Below are 18,392 nucleotides of genomic sequence, written 5' to 3' on the forward strand. Positions count from 1 at the left end.
TTTTGTTCCCTAAATCCTGCTGCCTGTCCATAGAAATATTTTTTCTAATTTCTCTACGTCAGTTCAGTGTGTATTTGTTTAAATGTCTCTGTGAATCAGATTGAGGCTTTCTCATTACAAGGTGCTACATAAATGCCTGTTATGTGATTATCAATTTTATTGGACCTGGTAAAAATGGGAGAAGTGCCTTTATTCAATGTGTCTCATTTCCACATTGTTAATTAATTATACTGCCAATGTTATAGCACTTGTTTCTATAATCTTAGGGTAGTTGCATGACAGAAGAATGTCCACTGAACCTGAGCTGGCTCCTTAAAAGAACAAGTCAGTTAGTTCCACTCGCCCAAACTTGTGTTAACAAGATACATCAGGAAATTTTGGGAGCATGACTTTTCATCCATTACTTTACTTAACGGGGGTCCTCAAAATGAATTCCCAATGTGTATTCCAAGCTGCTGAGGTGGCATACCAGAACCACATACCGTAATGGGAAAAGCAGCCGATGTGTCTTGTGTTCAAAGCACAATACAGATAGGCATGTGTAAACCAATGCAAATTTCACTCAGCTTACTGTTGCTTACTGTTTTTTTTCTAGGTATTTCAATACTCGCTACAATGCTGGTGATGATTGGAAAATTAGCAAACACATGTGCTTTTGCCATAATTTATACCTATACTGCTGAACTCTATGCAACTGTGATAAGAAACACAAGTGTTGGAGTATGCTTGATGGCCTCCAGGCTGGGCAGTATCATCTCACCTTACTTTTTTTACCTTGGTAAGATAACAGTTTTTCTTCTATATGTAGGCCTAATGTAAGGATTTTTGGCACTATTCTGATACCCTCAGGCCATTCATAAAACCTAGGCATCTTTTTGTACCATCGGTTCTGACACTCTTTCACATATCAACTTCAAATCCCATTAGAATGAACCTTCTATCCTTTCCAAATTTTCATATAGTCATAAATTTCTTTAGCTGTGGTGATCTGTGATTATATATCAGTCATGTCTGAACTGTAGTCAAAACACGTGGTGCTGGAAAAGCATAGGTCAGGCAGCATCCAAGGAGCAGAAGAGTTGATGTTTTGGGAGAGGGAGGGGGTTGAGAGATAAATTGGGGGGGGAAGGTAGATGGGATGACGATAGGTGCACTGGGAGGGGGGTGTGGACAAGGTTCATGAGCGAGAGGGAGAGACAGTGTGATTAAAAGGGATAGAAATACAGAGGGTGGGAAAGGGAACAAGTGCGTGCACGAGTAGAAGAGGAAAAAGAGGAGAGTGATTGAACTTTGAGAGTGACCCAGAGGCAGACTTAACCATCTCCAAAAATTTATCTGCAAAGCAGTCTGGGAGTGGAGCAAAAAGCCCAGACTGAAATGCATCCCGTTTCCAACCCTTATTTTTGAATGAATTCTACCGAAGCAAACTCACAGTGTACACCGACAAAGGTGAACACAAGGTGAGCTTTAGATTAAGCAGAAGTGAGTACTGCAGATGCTGGAGATCAGAGTCAAGATTAAAGTGGTGCTGGAAAAGCACAGCAGGTCAGGCAGCATCCGAGGAGCAGGAAAATTGACGTTTTGGGCAAAAGCCCTTTATCAGGAGGAAGGACTGCCTGACCAACTGTGCTTTTCCAGCGCCACTCTGAACTTTAGATTAAAGTAATTCCTTAGCTCACCCCAGTCCCCACGCTTTTCCCTTGCAATTTGGGGCTTAATCCAGCTCTAGTTTGGCTTCTTAACTTGAAAGGTAAATAAAAAGTATGAGTTAGTTCTGCCACTTGATATTTATTAGTGGTTATTTTCATTAATTACTCATTTATTTCAAATTGTTAATGCATTGCTTGATATTTTTTTCTCTGAAATTCATAATTCCTGTTACACCAAACCTTCCGCTTTTGAAGTTTGCTCACCATCCTCCCTCCCCAACCCCAGAAAGTGAGAGAAAAAATGCGTGCACAAAGAGAGTGAACAACCTAGTTCTTGACAGTACCACTGTTTTGACTTCTGTTTACTGCTATTCCAGACTCACTGGAAACTGAATGAAAATGTATTCTAACTAAAAACCCAGTTTGCTCTTGTGTTTGAACTTCCCTAAAGATACACTTCTGTATTTGATATTGAAAGAAATGCCAACTTAAATACTTCTTAACAACATTCCAATACTACAAGTAAAGTATTCTATTATTAAGTTTATACAGGACAATTTGATAACTTTAGCCTATTAATTATACAAATAGTTCAATGTGGTGAAGTCTAACAGAGTGTTTCATACAGAATTCCCTTCCAATTGGTTTTTAAGCCTATTCAAAGATTCCCAGACTTTTTGAAATCTGCTGGAATCCCTGGTTCATACTTATATTGGGATTGAGAAGTTGCGACCCTGGTTCCACTAACTGAAGGGGCTGCCACTTTAGTTTGGCTGAATTGCAGTTTAAATTCACTCTGCAATTGAGCCAGGACAAAGTGACCAATAACACCAGGTCGAGGCAGAAATTAATCAATGTTTTTTTTTGATCCAGGTATTCCTGGGAAGGAAGCACTCATTGTCCACCTTCACATTTGAGTATTTCCCCAAAGAGTGGACACCAGAGAGACTGACACTCATAGTCGATTCATGGAATAATATTCTGACTTAATATGTTACCTCTTGTTTTGTTTAGATTTTATTATTTTGCTGCCCTTACAACAGGCACTTTTGCTAATTTGATTTCGACTGTGGCAATGTCTATTGCAAAGGGGAATTAAGCTAATAGATGTTTAATTATTTTAGCGAAACCGTTAAAAAGGTTGGCACCTGTCTCTAATGCAGATTCAATAACTTCTATACGGGACATTAGACTACTAGGTCTATAATAACATGTCTTCTCTCACTTATCTTTCAATGAAATTAAACAAAATAAGGGAGTAGTATTGATTTTTTTAAATTCGGGGGCTATTACCTGAATCAAGATATTTTTGAAAGATTATGATTAAAAGATTTGCAATTCCTCATCTATTCACAGTAAATTCATAAGACGGATTACCCAGAAATTTACATTAAGTGGAACTTTGAGATAGCTGATGATGTCCCTATGTAATCATATTTTCCTATAAATGCAATCTATGGGAAAAATATCAAAACACATTGACATAGTAAATTTCTGAAAAATGTCTTCACAAAGGGTCAGTTAGACTTGAAACGTCAACTCTTTTCTCTCCTAACAGATGCTGCCAGACCTGCTGAGATTTTCCAGCATTTTCTCTTTTGGTTTCTTCATTTTTCAATTGATTCATACCTTGCATTGGCCTGATCTTGTACAGTAAAAGTTATTAAAAAGTATTGGGAGTTAGCTCTGGCGAAATCCAGTAATTATTTTCTGTTCAGCATGATGTCTTTGAACATTTTGCCACATCTTCAATGCAGTAAATGTATTCCATATTTTTATGTGATCTCATTGCATCTCTGGTTTTTGTGGCTTCAGCTAAGGAAACAGGCAGGTGAGCAGGCAGGTATTCACTGGATTCTTCAGAGTCATCAATGTGATCATCTTTCTATTATTCTGTTGATGTAGTCCACTTTCCTGATCCACACCTCTGAAATGCTGAAGGACACTGAGGTGTTTTTGTTAGCCTCATCCTGCATAGTGTTTTGATATTCACAAAGCAATGTGGCTTCTTGGAGTTACTTATCACAAAAAGCAGCAATTATTCAGTGCCATCCATACTGGCACACACCATAACAATGTCATCTTTGTTGTCTCACATTCTACCATTGCACATTTCATCTTTAAATATTAAAGAGCGATCTGGCAAAACACAGTAAAAGGTTCAATTTCATCTGTGTTAAAAATGTCATTTGCTGCAAACTTGTTCAGGATGTGGGTGAGACCATTTTGCAGCCAGCACTGCTGATTTGCACTCGAGTGTGGCTTAATACCACTGCATGTTAAAACCTGCAAAGTTCTATTATCCAAAGTGAGGAGTCCAGCGCTTTGGCTTATGATAAGACATCCTTCTCGTGTATTTCCTGGCCTGCGATGAATTGCTGACAACTTTGCCACATCTGGAGATATGGCTGATCCAAACTTGATACATCATGATCTTACTGTATGTTAGTACCCTGTAAAAGAAACGAGATGCAATGTTCATATCAAAAGTATTTACAGTGGAAACATATTTATGTTGAATGAAGGGATGACTTCACAATCTGATGCCCCTCCAATTTCCTGACACTCTCTCATCCCATGTGGATTGCTGGGTCACAGTATCATCCTATTTGAGATTTGACACATAGAAGAGTTGAATTGGTCTACAGTGTGCAGAGAATGATATACAGTGTGTTGTACAATATAAATTGGTGCTCTGTAAAAGATGTTTGTCCAATATTTAAGGAACAGAATTTGGGGCTGCATTCTAAGGCAGGGACCCAACATACTGTGACAAATTTTGTGATGAAACTTTGTAAACAGTATTTTATTGTCAGTTGCATTTTGTTCCAACCTACAGTCAAAAGTGGCAGATTCCACATTCATGCCCTCAAAGGAAACAATAAATAAGTCAATGACTGCATTCACTGCAAGCTGAACATTCCATACCAAACATATAAACTATCTGAAAACAACACATTAGTGTCCAGCTGGACTGTATAACAAAAAAAAGGATATGATTTGATCTTATAATTACCCTTAAAACAGTTTCTAATCTGTCAAGGCCTGTCAGGAGGTATGATTAGTAAATTCGCAGATGACACCAAAATTGGTGGTATAGTGGACGGTGAAGAAAGTTATCTCAGGGTACGATGGGACCTTGATCAGATGGGCCGAGGAATGGCTGATGGAGTTTAATTTAGATAAATGTGAGGTGTTGCATTTTGTTATGGCAAATCAGGACAGGCCTCATATACTTAATGGTGGGATCCTGGAGGTGGGAGTGTTGCCAAACGAAAGACTTTGGCACCTTGGGGTGCAGGTTCACAGTTCCTTGAAGGTGGATTCACAAGACAGTGTAGTGGAGGAGGTGTTTGGTATATTTGCCCTTATTGGTCAGTGCATTGAGAATAGGAGTTGGGATATCATGTTATCACTGTACAGGACATTGGTAAGGCCACTTATTGAATATTGCATTCAATTCTGGTCTGCCTGCTATGGGAAAGATGTTGTTAAACTTGGAAGAGTGCAGGAAAGATATACAAGGATGTTGCTAGGTTTGGAGGGTTTGAGCTATAGGGAGAGGCTGAATAGGCTGGGGCTGTTTTCCTGGAGCATCGGAAATTGAGTAGTGTCCTTATGGAGGTTTATAAGATCATGAGGGCATGGATAGGGTGAATTACCAAAGCCATTTTTCTAGAGTAGGGGAGTCCAAAACTAGAGGGCATCTGTTTAAAGTGAGAGGGGAAAGTTTTAAAAGGGACTTAAGGGAAAACTTTTTCAAGCAGAAGGTGATGCCCTGAAATGAGCTGCCAGAGGAAGTAGTGGAGGCTGGTACAATTAAAACATTTAAAAGGCATCTGGATTGGTACTTGCATAGGAAAGATTTAGACAGATATTGGCCAAATGTTGGCAAACGGGACCAGATTAATTCAGGATATCTGGTTGGCTTTGATGAATTGAACCAAAGGGCTTGTTCCTGTGCTGTATGACTCTGACTTTTGGTGCTTTTGTACAGCCTGCAAAGAAAACTCAAAGTTATTCCAAACCAATGGACTGACATCTCTGGCTGTTGTTTGGAGCAAGTTACATAAATCATCACTGGGAATGTTGACAGGTATCACGTCAAAACAGACAGGAATAATAAATCTCAAAAATGAAAATGAACAAAATACTTCCCTTTTTAATGTACTTATATACCTTATAAAGTGATTGTTGTTACATCCGACAAGAGTGGTGGGCTCCTTATTTCCGTCGCTAGAAATTCTGCTATTCCTGGGGTTGTCAAAAAAGTTAAAGGGAGTTCAGGAAATTACCTATCTTTTAGACTCAAGTTGAGAAAAAAAACACAGACCTCGTTTCTGTACTTAACAAGCAAGATTATTTATTGCAAATAGATAGATTCTAGCTCCAGGTAAACAAAAATGAACTGATAATATAAAACTCTACTAGTTAAAACTCTTTCCCTTTATAGAACTCGCCTACACAGATATACGGACAAAAAACAAGTTGGATGTCATTGGTGAAAGGAAAGACTGGGAACACAGTTTACTTGTCAACAGGGTTCTCTGAGATGCTTGACAGGTCTTATTGTCTTTGATCTTTTCTTGTTGGTTTAACTTGCTCACAGAAGGAACAGAGTGACTTGTTCACTCTAATAAATCCCTGATTTATTGGTTAAAGCCACAGGTTGCAGCAATCGACGAAGGGAAATATTTTGGCTTTATTCAGGCTGAAAGTGTTTTTTTACTGCACAGCAAAGGGCAGGTCCTTTCTTTACAGAGGTCCACTTACTTGTGACCACACATTTACACACGCAAACTGTTCAGCTACCTGGGAACCAAACACATACTTGGCCGCAGACAGAAAGCCTTTGTCATCGATAACTGGTCACTATTCCACAGACAAATCAATAACTTATTACCAGCCAAATTTCCCTTTGTGCACATCCCCTTGTCCCCAGCTCATTTATAGTAACCTTCCCCACTACTTAAACAAGCAGCAGCACTTATAATAAGTGATGGTAGCTTATTTTTTTTTTAAAAACTGTCGGAATCATTTCCATCATCCTTCGTTTTTAACACAGGCTTTTCCCCATTTCTGTCCACAGTCAAAAATACAGAACTATAGAGAGATATGGTCTTTACATTATTGACTATAAGCATTGTGTTAACCTTACTATCAATAGGTTTATGTTGATGAATTAATATTAACCTTTCAATGTATGTTCTATATTTTCACAGGAGCTTATTATGAGTTTCTGCCTTATATTCTGATGGGAAGTTTGACCGTATTTTCAGCACTTCTGATCTTGTTACTGCCTGAAACAATAAATTTCCCCCTCCCAGACACCATTGACCAGATGCAGAGAATGAAAGGGTAAAAGTAGTCTCTATGATTCAGGTTTTTTAAACTTTCTGTCCTGAGTGATCATGTAATGTTTTAATGTTGAATATTTCCCAGGTGCTTCACAGAAACCAAAGAACAGGATTAATTTGCCATAATTATGTGGTGAAAAGACCAGTTAAATACATGTCTTCTACATATAAGCAGAGATTCAAAAATATAGGGTATTTAGAGACAGAGTGGCAGGGCGAGTAGGTCAAGATTAGATAATCAGAAGAAGATACATTGGTTTGGAGAAAATTGCAGTGTTATGGTGAGGAGAAGTTGTGGGTGAATTTGTATATAAGATTGTGAATATTAAACAAAATCCACAATCGAACAAAGTGTAAATATAGAGTCAAGCCATGTGGCGCTGGAAAAGCGCAGCCGGTCAGGCAGCATATGAGGTGCAGGAGAGTCGACGTTTTGAGCATAAGCTCTTCATCAGGAATATGTTGGGGGGGCAGCCAAGGGGGCTGAGAGATAAATGAGAGAGGGCGGAGCCGGTTGGGGGAGGTAGCTAGGAATGTGATAGGTAAATGAAGGTAGGGGGTGATGGTGATAGGTCAGAGAGGAGGGTGGAGTGGAGAGGTGGGAAGGAAGACACAGTTCAAGCAGGCAGTGCCGAGTTAGACAGTTGGATCTGGGATAAGAGGGTGGTAGGAATTGAGGAATTGACAATGATCCTGTGCGGTTGGAGGGTCCCTAGGTGGAAGATGAGGTGTTCTTCCTCCAGGCGTCAGGTGGTTAGGATTTGGTGGTGGAGGAGGTGGTGGAGGTGTTCACCCGATGCCTGAAAGGAAGATCACTTCATCTTCCACCTTGGGACCATCCAACCACACAAGATCAGTGTCAATTCCACCAGTTTCCTCATTTCCCCTCCCCCCACATTATCCCAGATCCAAACCTCCAACTTAGCACTGCCCTCTTGAACAGTTCTACCTGTCCGTCTTCCTTCCCACCTATCCGCTCCACCCTCCACTTCGACCGATCACCATTACCCCCCACCTTCATCTACCTATCGTATTCTTAGCTACCTCCACCCCAGCCTCACCCCCCTCCCATTTATCTCTCAGCCCTCTTGGACCACCCCCCTCCCCCCACATTCCTGATGAACGGCTTACGCTCGAACCGTCAGATGCGCCTGACCGGCTGTGCGTTTTCAACATCACATGTCTTGACTCTGATCTCCAGCATCTGCAGTCCTCATTTTTTCCAAAGTGTCAATATACCTCAGTAAGGAAGGAATAATAGGTGAGTAAAGTGTTGTAGAGAACAGGATGCATATTGCAGAGCTTGTGATAATTTGGTGCTTATGGTGCAGATTGCAGCAATGAAGGCACCTCCTTTAGGAACCCTCCGCTTGTTGTGATCAGATCCTCCAAAGAGATTGGATGAGAGCGGTTTCAGATAAAGGAGAGAAAGGGGGAGCAAAGGATATTGTTCCAGGGAATTTATCGCTCTTACTCTGTGTGATCAAATGCAATTTTTTTCCAACACTAGCTGGGAAATGTGATCTCATTTTCAAAGTGTGCCACCCTAGCAGCTTAATGCTTGAAATTGCAACATTACTGTTGCTAAAGCAAGTGTCATTTGCTTTGCTAAACGTTCTCCACAAAATAATCAAGGTAAGTATTTGTGTAGTCAATTTTATTATAAATTAGTATTTTTGAAATTGCACCTTCACAACACTAGCCTGATTTTTTTCCAATTTCTAGTCAGCCTGCCCATTTACTATTGAATGTGGATGGTTTGTGATTGGTTTTCTTCTCTCATTTGAGTTGAGTTCCTATCACCCTGAACTTGATTGAGAAATGTAGATCACACAAGTGCAAAGTCTGAACCCCATTATCCCTCCCAAACTATAATTTTTTTGTATTCTTTTGCCAACACAGTTGAAACAAATCACTGTAGAACTTTATGTTAAAGCCAATATGTAAAGTTTTTTGCACTTTACTCATGTGAGGTGAATCCAGACCCGGAAAGGAGGCCAGTGGGAGGAATCAAGTCTCAGAGCTGAGGCCAGTGAGGGGAATCCAGTCCCAGAGCAGAGGCCAGTGAGGGGAATCCAGTCCTGGAGCGGGAGTCAGCAAGGAGAATTCAGTCCCTATGTGGAGGCCAGTGAGGGAAATCCAGTCCTGGAGCGAAGGCCAGTGAGGGGAATCCAGACCTGGAGAGGAGGCCAGTGAGGGGAATCCAGTCCCTATGTGGAGGCCAGTGAGGGAAATCCAGTCCTGGAGCGAAGGCCAGTGAGGGGAATCCAGACCTGGAGAGGAGGCCAGTGAGGGGAATCCAGACCTGGAGAGGAGGCCAGTGAGGGGAATCCAGTCCAAGATCAGAGGCCAGTGAGGGGAATCCAGTCCCGGAGCAGGAGTCAGCAAGGGGAATTCAGTCCCAACGCGGAGGCGAGTGAGGGAAATCCAGTCTCAGATTGGAGGCCTATGATGGGAAGCAGACCCAGAGCGGAGGCCAGTGAGGGGAATCAAGTCCTGGAGGGGAGGCCAGCAAAGGGAATCAAGTCCTGGAGCAGGGGCCAGTGAGGGGAATTCAGTCCCAGAGAAAACATACATTGGAGCAACTGAGAACCAGTGCGGAGTGGAGTGGACGCTTAGAGTGGAGCAGGGACAGTTACTGGAGTGGGGTCTAGCATGAGTGCTCATGTGGAAGCCCCTGTGTTCAGCTACTGTAATGTAATGTTTATTTGAAATTTCTTTATATGACTGTAATTGACTATCTTTTTAACTATGTCTTATTTCTTTTTCATTCCTCTTTTTGTATCTAAGATTTGTACCTCGGTACTTGTACCTCAGATAGCATCGTAAGAGGTGACATTGTAAAATATTTCATGTACTTCTGTACATCTGTATGTTGAGTACACGTGACAATAAAGGAAATGCTATTCAAAATAAAACATGAAAACACTGCTGGAAAAACTGCAAGTGCCAAGATCATTATGATTGAGTGCATTTAGTTCTAAATAAGTACCTTGGGCATTCACTAACATGTTTCAGTACTGCAATTCCCTCATACAGGAACCAGATTGGAATGGCTTAGTATATGATTACATAAACTTCTGTGAAAATCTCATGTTTGTGCATGATCCACCTCTTCTCTGAAATGATCATGTATTAGAGCATTGGCACACTACATTTTCATACAACCTGATACTGAGCATTTTTGAATTAATGAATTAAAGCAAAAAAAAAGTGACTGTATCTACAGTTGAAATGTGATAGGAAAATTACAGATAATGTCTATTCCTTTACACAGTTGTTGTTTACTCTATTGCAGATTCAAAAATGCTTGGAACCACCGCTACTATCTTAATACAAACGAAACAACCACAGAAGTTAATTGTATGGCTATTAAGAAAGAGGAACTTTGACCCAGTTTTGGTGAAAGATCTCAGCAGTGGAGCACTGGATGTTCATCATTTATTTTCAATTTATGCCACAGTGTTCATTGTATGGTAAGTATATCTAAAAATGCAACATAGACAATCCATGGCCATAGTCAAATTCTCAAATGCCAGGCATGCAGCATTATTTCATATGTTATACAAGGTTTTAATAAAAACTTCACCGGCCTGGACTTTTTATGGGGTCTTAGCCAAACAGTTTGTTGCATTTTTTTTGCTAACTTACGTCTCATTGCCTCTGCTCATTGGATAGGTTCCTCCTGATCATACAATTTTGCTAAAGACACTGAAACAAACATCAGCACCAGAGAAATAAAGTTATTTCGGTCAGTGCTTTTTGCTATCTGTCAACTACCCCCTCAGCTCCATTCAACCAACTTTGGGTCTAAATCTCACTGTTGATATAAGATTAGAAATATGTTTGCAGATTAGAACTTGGAGCATAAATGTTATTCAGTTCAGCATTCAATTAAATCATGATTGACATTAACTTTAACTCCATCTGTTCAACCACCTCCTGATACTCCTTATTTGTCATGCTTAAGTAAAACCTATCATTTTCAGCTTAAACATTTTGTGAGTAAGAGTTGAAAGTTTCAACTGCTTTGTATTCATTTATGAAGTCGACTGGCATTTATTGCCCATTGTTAATTCTCTTTGGCACGGTAATTATCTACATTCTTGAACAGCAGCAGTCCATGTGGTGCAGGTACATCCACAGTGCTGGCTGGGACAATTTCCTGGGATTTTGACCTATGATTCTAAGTGACGAATGAGTGAGACATGGAGGGACCATGCAAAGAGCAGAAGTATGCCAATCAGCCATTCAAACCTGTTCCGCCATTCCATATGATTGTACCTATTTGTTTGCATTTTGAACTGTACATTCCCATCTACCCAGGATAATCTTTGATTATGTTTTAATAATATTCAATGACCTTCTGTCCGTCATCTTCTGAGGCAGAGAGCTCCAAAATCGCAAGACCCTCTGAGAGAGGAGAAAAAAAATTCTCGTCATCAATGTTCTAAAAGGCTGGCCCCTGATTTTTAAACAGTACCCCTATTTCAAGACCTATCCACAAGAGGAAAGATCCTTCCCACATCCTCCTTGTCAAGACGATTATGTGTGCAGGTTTGGAAGATGCTGTCAAAGGAGGCTTGGTGAATTGCTGTAGTGAATCATGTAGATGATGCGAAGCTTCTTCATCCAAGTTGGAACTACACTCATCCAAGCAAGTGGAGAATATTGCCCTTGTGTGTTGTAAATGGTGAACAAGTTTTGGGGAGTAAAGAAGTGAATGCCTAACATCACCACTGAAGTCTGCTTATGTCTAATTTCAGACTTATGCCTCTTAATTCTGCTCTGTCCCACCAGAAGAAATAATTTCTCTCTGTCTACCTTGTCAAATTGTTTAATTATTTTAAACATTTCACTTGGATCTTCCACATTAAAGGGAATTCAAGTCTGGTCTATAGAATCTTGACTCATCATTTCAGTACTCAGCTCTGGCATATTTATGCTTCAGGAGATATTTTGGTAACTCCCTCCAAGTCTTGTAGCTTTTTCTATTACAAATCTATTTTTTTTATAATTCCTACACCTGACGATGCATGAGGCAGACAAAACATGTGCTTAGATCTGTTCCTATGTCTAGGCTTTCTCATTGCCAAGGGGCTACATGCTTCATCAAGCATGAGTGACCAGGAGAGTTTTCTGCTCTTACTGCTTGCCGTAGAAGCATTAGAAATACTTAGAGATTGGTATCAGCCTGTTTGGCCACATTACAAATGCATCTTCCATGGTCACCAAATCCTGAAGTGGCACTCAAACCTGAAGATTTAGCTGTGAGGCAAAGAAGCTGTGCACTGCACGAGATCTCCAATCCCAAATCTCCCCAGAAGAGTTCTGATCAGTTCTTCACACTTCTTCTTTCTTGTATTGCAATAGATTCCTTTATCAATATTGCTGCTCTTCCACCTGTTACAAATCCCCTGTCCATTTAAAGTTATTTTTATTATTTATCTCCTGGTGATGCCCATCTTGTAGCCAGTCTCAGTGATTACGAGATCTCTGTGAAAATCGTTATATTACAGCCTGTATTTGTGGTTAGTGCCTCTAATTTGCTTGTTTTATCACCCATGCTTGTTCTTTTGATTTTTATTTCATGAAGTGATCCTTCTAAACCTTTTTGACCTGAGATTGTTTTTCTCAAAATTTCAACTATTCTATTCACAATTTTTCACCATTTATGTTTTCATTTTTATCAGTTCTTTTGGTTTCCTTACTTTTTCTGCATCTGAGCTATTTCTATACCATTTGTGACCTGAAGTATGTTTTTATCTAAAGTTTTACCATAACAGCTAATGTTCCCACACAGGTGTATGTGAATCAGCCTCTTTAATTTATTGTCCATGTGTACTAATTTGAAGAGCCTGCATTTAAAAAAAAGGCAGCACACTACAATAAAGAACATATCTTGCAGTCTTCCCTTGCTCTTCTCCTTAGATGATTTTTGCTTCACGTTTTTATTTCTCCCTGGGCATTCCTGACTCAAATTTGCATTCAATAACAATGTGACAACACTCATCACACACTGATCTCAAAGGAAATTGAGTATAGTGATCTTATCATCACCAAGACATTAATTTCACATTGGCCTAACACCTTCAATTTGAAAATGACAATTCAAGGGATCTGCAGGTATCTAACAATAATGATATCAGATTTGCAACTTGTCATAATGAAGATTTCTCATAATCAGTAAACTCAGAAGTAAAATATTATTGCTGCCTCACAGCGCCAGAGACCTGGGTTCAATTTCCGCCTGAGGTGACTAACTGTGTGGAGTTTGCACATTCTCCCCGTGTCAGCATGGGTTTCCTCCGGGTGCTCCGGTTTCCTCTCACAGTCTAAAAATGTGCAGGTTAGGTGAATTGGCCATGCTAAATTGCCTGTAGTGTTAGGTAAATGTAGGGGAGTGGGTCTGGGTGGGTTGCGCTTTGACAGGTCAGTGTGGACTTGTTGGGCCGAAGGGCCTGTTTCCACACTGTAAGTAATCTAAGTAATCTGATCTAATCTAAATTTACAGAGGGCAAAGTAAAGATTGGTTTATACACACTAGAAGCTGGAAAATATTAAATCAAGTTTTTTTAAAGAAAGATATTAATTTTCTATTATAATTGAAATAAAAAACATATTTTGTAATGTTGGAAGTCTGTTGCAGAGGGCATCAAGTCATAGAATCATACAGCACAGAAACAGGCCCTTAGGTCCAACTAATCCATGCCCAACATGATCCCAAACTAAACTTAGTCCCACATGCCTGCTCCTCGCCCATATTCTGCCCAACCTTTCCTATTCATGTATTTATCTAAGTGACTTTTAAATGTTGTGAATGTGCCTACATCCACCAGTTCCATGTGAAGTTCAACCCACACACAAACCACCCTCAGTGTAAAAAGATTGCCCCATGTCTTTTTTAAATCTCTGTCCTTTTGCCTTAAAAATATGCCCCCGACTATGCTCTGCCCTGGTTTCCGCTTAATATTTCAGTGTTGAGGAAGTTCCTGTAAATACAGAGATTTCTGAAGTTTACCATACATATTCAGAGGGGAAGAGAATCACTGACAATAACATTTGGGTTTCTGCATTTAACTGCACACATGTAAAGGCTGTACATTTTTTTTCCCACCCATGCTAAAGTTAAAACAAAATATGTGTTCTTTTGTTCAAAATACTATTACATAATTGGAGTGATAACAGACACAAAATATTATGGCTGAAATGAAAAAGAACAGAAAAGATTACATTAGTGGTCAACAACATGAAGGTGACCATTTTTTGAATTGAAGCATAATAATATACCTTGTGCAAATATTTTGGGTCAGTGTCTAGAGACTATCTCAGACATGGTGCACATTGTAAACATAATTTCTTTAAACATTACTCATCTTCCAGAACTAGATCTAGATGATTGCTGGCAGCCATTATTTGATTATGTTGATAATGCTTGGTTAATTCTTATTTCATTTTCCTTCATTCTTTTAAGCATTGTTTTTGCTATGATCGCAGGTTGATTATTTATTCTCCTTAGGGAGTTTGATTATTAAATATGCAATAATGGATAAATGATTCAACTGTTTTTCAGTGTTTCAATTGTTAAGGTAAATCGTAAGAGTCTAACATGATGTACGGAATTCAATGAAACCTCTTCACTTATTTAGCAACTAATTTCTATAATTAATTTAGACTTAATAACAGTAATTGAAAATGATGTAGGATTACTATGAACTTAATTTTGTCTGGAATTTACTTGCAAGTTCAATGCAAACCTAGATTACACCTTTTTAAGTGAATAGATGTTTATGTTTATACTTTTATTCTTGATGTGGAGATGCCAGTATTTGGACTGGGGTGGACAAAGTTAAAAATCACACAGCACCAAGTTATAGTCAAACAGGTTTAATTGAAAGTACTAGCTTTCAGAGCACTGCTCCTTCGTCAGGTAACTAGTTACCTGACGAAGGAGCAGCACTCCAAAAGCTAGTACTTCCAAATAAACCTGTTGGAGTATAACTTGGTGCTGTGTGATTTTTAACTTTGGTTAATAATATATCACAGTTCACAGTTTTGAAGCAAACTTATCGAGCTCATGTGACCATAATGTCGTTTGTTCTAAATAATTTCCTCATGAGTGATTATACCTCCTGACTGTAGAGAAATGCTCTTTAATATAAATAAATATGATTTAACAATAAATTAGGTTTATTTTGGCACATATGAAATTAAGCATTGTACAGAGACATCTTTATTCCAACTGTGCTGCATTTTTCTGAGGTTGTTGGTTTACTGAGAGCTCCACACTTTTCAAATGCTAATCCTATTCATTTTCCAATTCTCTATTTTATTGATACAGACATGTTCTAATTTTCTAATCAGTTCCTTTCAATCTATATCTGAAAAATGTGTTGCTGGAAAAGCGCAGCAGATCAGGCAGCATCCAAGGAGCAGGAGAATCGACGTTTCGGGCATAAGCCCTTCTTCAGGAATGAGGAGGGTGTGCCAAGCAGGCTAAGAAAAAAGGTAGGGAGGACTTGGGGGAAGGGCGTTGGGAATGCGATAGGTGGAAGGAGGTTAAGGTGAGGGTGATCAGCCAGAGAGGGGGTGGGGGCAGAGAGGTCAGGAAGAAGATTGCAGGTCAAGAAGGCGGTGCTGAGTCCGAGGGTTGGGACTGTGATAAGGTGGGGGGGAGGGGAAATGAGGAAGCTGGAGAAATCTGCATTCATCCCTTGTGGTTGGAGGGTTCCTAGGCGGAAGATGAGGCGCTTTTCCTCCAGGCGTCGTGTTGCCATGGTCTGGCGATGGAGGAGGCCAAGGACCTGCATGTCCTTGGCAGAGTGGGAGGGGGAGTTAAACCATGACCATGGCAACACGACGCCTGGAGGAAGAGCGCTTCATCTTCCGCCAAGGAACCCTACAACCACAAGGGATGAATGCAGATTTCTCCAGCTTCCTCATTTCACCTTCTCCCACCTTATCTCAGTCCCAACCCTCAGACTCAGCACCACCTTTTTGACCTGCAATCTTCTTCCTGACCTCTCTGCCCCCACCCCCTCTCCGGCCTATCACCCTCACCTTAACCTCCTTCCACTAATCGCATTCCCAGCGCCCCTCCCCCAAGTCCCTCCTCCCTACCTTTTATCTTAGCCTGCTTGGCACACCTTCCTCATTCTTGAAGAAGGGCTTATGCCCGAAACGTTGATTCTCCTGCTCCTTGGATGCTGCCTGACCTGCTGCGCTTTTCCAGCAACACGTTTTTCAGCTCTGATCTCCACCATCTGCAGTCCTCACTTTCTCCTTTCAATCTATATGGAAACCGTAGTAATATATGTGAACTCTCATAAACAAGGACATCGGCATATGCCTACATTAAAATGAGATGATTTTGTGCATTCCACTCTGTCTGTCCTTTTCGTCGTAGCAACCTGAAAACCAAGTCATCCAAATCAGTCAACTTTTCCACTCTGACTCTCCCCAATCTTGTTTGTATAACCTGCCTCACAATTTTCACCCCATCAACTTTACCAATGTCCACTTCAACCAATATTTTGCCAGCTTCCTTTTCCATAGTAAATAATCATACCAACTAGTCATCGTGCCTTGCCATGTATTTTCCACAAATAGGCCCCACCCAACTCTTTCTATCCACTTATTATTTATATACTGTCAGAAGATTTTTATGTTACATTTTATGTTACATGTTAACTCATTATTCTCTCTTTTTCTCTCTTTGGCAGTTTTATTTCCCTCTTCACCTTATCCTCTCAATGTATTGCTTTTAGCCTTGCTTAAAGTTTAAGCTTAAAAGTTTAAACGGACGTGTCATATATCTTTTATTTTGTTGCTTTACATTTCATATCTCCTTTGTAATTAAAGGAACTCTGACCTTGGTCCCACTCCCCCCTGTTCCTCTGTTGTTGAAGTAGATTGAGTCTTCACTTGAATCAGTTCTACCTCAATGATCACCCATTGTTTGCCAGGTTTTCCTTTCAGTCTGTGGTTCAATTTTATGCTGATTAAATCTCCTCTTATCCCATTAAAATCATCTGTCTTCCAATTTCCAAGTTCAACTTTAGCTTGTTCCTCCTGTTTTCATTACTATTCTGAGCCTTATCTTTCAGTGATTACTTTTCCCTTGTGTTCTTTGATAGACATTCATTTTCATAGAATGGAATCATAGGATCCCTACAGTGTGGAAACAGGCCATTTGGCCCAACAAGCCCACATCGACTCTGCAAAGAGCATCCAATCCAAATTCACACCCTCTACTTATAACCCTAGGCGTCCCTGAACACTATAGGCAATTTAGCATAGCCCATCCACCTAACCTGCACGTCTTTGGACTGTGGGAGGACACGCAGTGTAAACTCCACACAGACGGTCACCTGAGGCTGGAATTGAACCCGGGTCCCCAGCACTGGGAGGCAGCAGTGCTTACCACTGAGTCACTATGACGTTCTACTTGCCTGACTTCATTCCCCCATCCCAGATCCAACAATACCTCCTGCCTAGTTGCAGACTAGCCAAGATGGTTCTCCTGAACTCATTTTAGAAATTCCTCCTCTTTCATTGGGCAGGATATTCTTTATTTAAGACTAATTGTGAAGGTGGGCATAAAGGCAGGAGGGACTTCTGAGCAGGAGCAGGGCAGATCCAGCCCATTTTCTTCACAGCACACTGTATATTCATGCATGCATGAAGAACCAAATGTTTCTCAGTTGGCCGAAGGAAGTTTTAAAACCCATCTAGATCATTCTAACTCCAACATCCTGAACCATATTTAAAAGGAAACTTGACAGCACCCATTCAACAAGATCGCAACATTACACAACCTCTGCTCATCACTCCAGCCAACCCCTGGAGATGTCAATGACCAGGAAAAGGGTTTGCAGATATCTCCCTCGTGGTTCTCATTAAAGCTGTCTGGGAGAGAAGGTGTGTAGTTTTCCCAGTGGATGGCAACAGGAGAACATCCCAACTGAGGAAGGCAGCCTGGATAGGAGGGACTGCAGAGGTCAGTGCCTGTGGCAGTTCAGGAGACCAGGCTCATTGATGTGTCACAACTCAGAGAGGGGTACCATTGGAAATCAAGCACCACTACTCCATGAAGGGTACCAAAAATGTAAATGTCTTATTTTGTCATCAAAATAATCAAAGTGTTTCCTTTCATTACTGCTACCTAGTGCAAAACAGACTTTCATCAAGTTTCTTCAATAAACTCAAAAAAAATCTTTATTAAGAACAAAGTTAATCTTTAAAAATGTGATAAATTTAAGATACTATGCCGACTTGTATCTCCTTAATCCAACACACATATATTCATAGACAGCCATGGCAACATAACCCAGCTCTTCAGAGTGTAATAGGTCTGAGAAAATTGTAGCAAAGAGCACCATAGTTG

The 18,392-nt window shown here is 40.3% G+C and overlaps 1 protein-coding gene across 6 annotated transcripts in view; it reads left to right on the top strand.

The window, feature by feature from the left end:
• The window catches only part of LOC140492002 (organic cation/carnitine transporter 2-like), a 115,411-nt gene extending 102,016 nt beyond the window's left edge, over positions 1-13,395 (top strand). For 2 of the 6 annotated variants that reach the window (XM_072590583.1, XM_072590580.1), the window contains exons 8-10: positions 596-778; positions 6,872-7,007; positions 10,305-13,395. In XM_072590583.1, the coding sequence (XP_072446684.1) occupies positions 596-778; positions 6,872-7,007; positions 10,305-10,398 (413 nt within the window). In that variant the 3' untranslated portion in view covers positions 10,399-13,395. Of the gene's footprint in view, positions 1-595; positions 779-6,102; positions 6,213-6,871; positions 7,008-10,304 lie in introns of those variants that run through there. The other 4 variants (XR_011963464.1, XM_072590582.1, XM_072590584.1 and 1 more) reach the window with 4 other exon arrangements.
• Positions 13,396-18,392: the final 4,997 nt, after the last annotated feature.

Source organism: Chiloscyllium punctatum, chromosome 20, assembly GCF_047496795.1.
Source record: "Chiloscyllium punctatum isolate Juve2018m chromosome 20, sChiPun1.3, whole genome shotgun sequence".
Taxonomy (NCBI): Eukaryota; Metazoa; Chordata; class Chondrichthyes; order Orectolobiformes; family Hemiscylliidae; genus Chiloscyllium; species Chiloscyllium punctatum.